Source organism: Nicotiana tomentosiformis, chromosome 1, assembly GCF_000390325.3.
Source record: "Nicotiana tomentosiformis chromosome 1, ASM39032v3, whole genome shotgun sequence".
NCBI classification, from domain to species: Eukaryota; Viridiplantae; Streptophyta; class Magnoliopsida; order Solanales; family Solanaceae; genus Nicotiana; species Nicotiana tomentosiformis.
The window spans coordinates 51,000,365-51,003,539 of NC_090812.1; the positions used below are offsets into that span (position 1 = coordinate 51,000,365).

The window sequence follows — 3,175 nt, forward strand, 5'->3', positions numbered from 1 at the left end:
CCTAAACATAATATCACTTGACTGCTTCTGAGTTTATAGGTTTTGGCCAAATCTCTCCGTCCATTTCTGCAAGTATAAGTTCTCCTCCTGTTAGCACTCGATGAACCATGTAGGGACCTTGACAATTGGGTGAGAACTTCCCCTTGGCTTCATCCTGATGTGGAAAGATCTGCTTTAGCACCAATTGCCCCGGTGCGAATTGTCTTGGTCTGACCTTTTTGTTTAAAGCACTTGCCATTCTGTTCTGGTAGAGTTGACCGTGACATACCGCATTTATTCTCTTTCCATCAATGAGAGCTTGTTGCTCGTATCGGCTCTCTACCCATTCTGCATCGCTGAGCTCTGCTTCTTGTATGATTCTTAAAGAAGGGATCTCTACTTCGGCAGGAATAACCGCTTCAGTACCATAAACCAATAAGTAGGGAGTTGCCCCAGTTGATGTGCGAACCATGGTACGATACCTGAGCAGAGCAAATGGCAGCTTCTCGAGCCATTGTTTGTAATTATCTATCATTTTCCTCAGTATCTTCTTGATGTTCTTATTGGCGGCTTCTACGGCTCCGTTCATTTGCGGCATGTATGCTGTGGAGTTCTTATGCTTGATCTTGAAGGTTTCACACATTGCCTTCATCAGATCACTATTGAGATTGGCGGCATTATCGGTGATGATTGACTCTGGTACTCCGAACCGACAAACAATGCGGTCCCAAACAAAATCTACTACGACCTTCTTAGTTACAACTTTGTATGATGTGGCTTCAACCCATTTTGTGAAGTAGTCTATGGCCACTAGAATGAATCTATGCCCATTCAAAGTGGCAGGCTCGATCGGGTCGATGACATCCATACCCCAGGCCGAGAAAGTCCAAGGTGAACTTGTTGCATTGAGTTTATTGGGTGGTACCCGTATTATGTCAACATGTATCTGGCATTGGTGGCACATCTGAATATACTTGATGCAGTCAATTTCCATAGTCATCCAGAAATACCCCGCTCTTAGTATCTTTTTGGCTAAGGTGAACCCATTCATGTGCGGCTCGCAGGTTCTGGCATGTATTTCCTTGAGCAATCTGGATGCCTCCTTGGCGTCGACACACCGTAATAATCCCAGGTCTGAAGTCTTTCTATACAAAATTCCTCCACTTTGAAAGAAATGGTTGGCTAACCTTCAAAGTGTGCGCTTCTGAGTATGGGTTGCGTGCTCTGGATACTCTCCCTTTGCCAAATATTCCTTGATGTCGTGGAACCACGGATTTCCATCACTCTCTTCTCCAACATGAGCACAATAAGGTGGCTGTTTATGAATTCCTATTGGGATGGGATCGATAAAGTTCTTGTCTGGGTGTTGTATCATGGAAGATAAAGTGGCCAATGCATCTACGAACTCATTCTTAATTCTCGGAACATGTTTGAATTCTATTTTTGTGAATCTCTTGATCAACTCTTGTACACAATGCAAATATGACAATATTTTAGTGTTCTTTGTGGCCCATTCTCCTAGAACCTGGTGCACCAAAAGGTTTGAATCTCCGATTACTGGTAGCTCTTGAACGTTCATGTCAATGGCCAACCGGAGTCCTAAAATGCAGGCCTCATACTCCACCATATTGTTGGTGCACGGAAACCCGAGTTTTGCGGATACCAGATAGTGTTGGCCGGTCTCTGATACTAAGACAACTCCAATACCTACTCCTTTGAAATTTGTTTCTCTGTTGAAGAACATTCTCTAACCATCATATGCTTCAGTGATATCTTCTGCCACGAATGACACCTCCTCATCGGGAAAATACATTTTCAATGGTTCGTATTCTCCGTCTACAGGATTTTCTATCAGATGATCCGCTAATGTTTGCCCTTTGATCGCCTTTTGCATTACATAGACGATGTCGAACTCACTCAGCAATATTTTCCACTTTGCTAGCTTACCCGTAGGCATGGGTTTCTGAAAGATGTATTTTAGCAGGTCCATCCTTGATATGAGATATGTAGTGTATGCACAGAAATAATGCCTCAACTTTTGAGCTGTCCATGTCAAAGCACAGTAGGTACGTTCCAGCAAAGAGTATCGAGCTTCGTAGGGTGTGAATTTCTTGCTCAGATAATATATCGCTTTCTCCTTTCTTCCAGTCTCGTCATGTTGTCCCAGAACTCAGCCAAAAGCTCCATCCAATACGGACAAATAAAGCAAAAGAGGTCTTCCTGGTTCTGGTAGGACCAAAATAGGTGGTTTAGATAAATACTCCTTGATTTTGTCGAAGGCTTTCTGGCATTCTTCAGTCCAGCTTGTTGCAGCATCTTTCCTCATCATCCTGAAGATCTGCTCACATATCACGGTTGATTGTGCTATGAAACGTCTGATGAAATTGAGGCACCCTAAAAAGCTCATCACATCTTTCTTATTCTTTGGAGGTGGAAAGTCATGGATAGCTTTGACTTTTGAAGGGTCTAGTTCAATCCCCCGGTGACTGACGATGAATCCTAACAATTTTCCAGCAGGGACTCCGAAGGCACATTTTGCAGGATTCAGTTTCAGATTGTACCTTCGAAGCTGATCAAAGAATTTTATTCAAGTCTGCTATGTGATCTGTACTCTTTTTGGATTTTGATGATAACGTCATCCACGTACACCTCTATTTCCTTGTGTATCATTTCGTGAAAAATGGTTGTCATGGCTCTCATGTAGGTGGCTCCAGCATTCTTCAAACCAAATGGCATCATTTTGTAGCAGTATATTCCCCATAGTATGATAAAGGCTATCTTTTCGACATCCTCTTCATCCATCCAGATCTGATGATATCCCGCGAAGCAATCCACAAAGGATTGGAGTTCATGCTTGGCACAATTGTCGATCACTATGTGTATATTGGGCAACGAAAATCATCTTTGGGACTTGCCCTGTTTAGACCTCGGTAATCAACACATACTCTGACTTTCCCATCTTTCTTCGGAACTGGCATAATGTTGGCCAACCAAGTAGGATATTCGACCACTCGGAGAACCTTGGCTTTGATTTGCTTGGCGGCCTCCTCTTTTATCTTCAAACTCATATCTGGCTTGAACTTTCTGAGCTTCTGCTTTACCGGTGGACACATAGGATTAGTGGGTAGCTTGTGAGCCACTATGGATATGCTCAAACCAGTCATATCTTTGTAGGACCATGCAAAGATATCTTCAT

General features: G+C 43.0%; 2 protein-coding genes across 2 annotated transcripts; both read right to left on the minus strand.

Annotated features, from left to right (window-relative positions):
- Positions 1-1,168: 1,168 nt before the first annotated feature.
- Positions 1,169-1,606, minus strand: LOC138906466 (uncharacterized). The gene has a single exon (XM_070195294.1). The coding sequence runs from the start codon at positions 1,604-1,606 to the stop codon at positions 1,169-1,171; it is 438 nt and encodes a 145-aa protein (XP_070051395.1).
- Positions 1,607-2,149: 543 nt separating this feature from the next.
- Positions 2,150-2,957, minus strand: LOC138906467 (uncharacterized mitochondrial protein AtMg00860-like). The gene is made up of 2 exons (XM_070195298.1): positions 2,925-2,957; positions 2,150-2,548 (listed from the first exon to the last, which is right to left on the minus strand). Exons 1-2 carry the CDS (start codon positions 2,955-2,957, stop codon positions 2,150-2,152), a joined length of 432 nt encoding a protein of 143 aa, XP_070051399.1.
- Between the last annotated feature and the right edge of the window lie 218 nt (positions 2,958-3,175).

Coding starts and splice junctions, on each gene's coding strand:
- LOC138906466 (XM_070195294.1), bottom strand. CDS start 1,606: ATGGTGGAGTATGAGGCCTGCATTTTAGGACTCCGGTTGGCCATTGAC.
- LOC138906467 (XM_070195298.1), bottom strand. CDS start 2,957: ATGCCAGTTCCGAAGAAAGATGGGAAAGTCAGA. Junction 2,549..2,924: donor AGAAAGATGGGAAAGTCAGA/GTATGTGTTGAT, acceptor TTCTTTGATCAG/CTTCGAAGGTACAATCTGAA.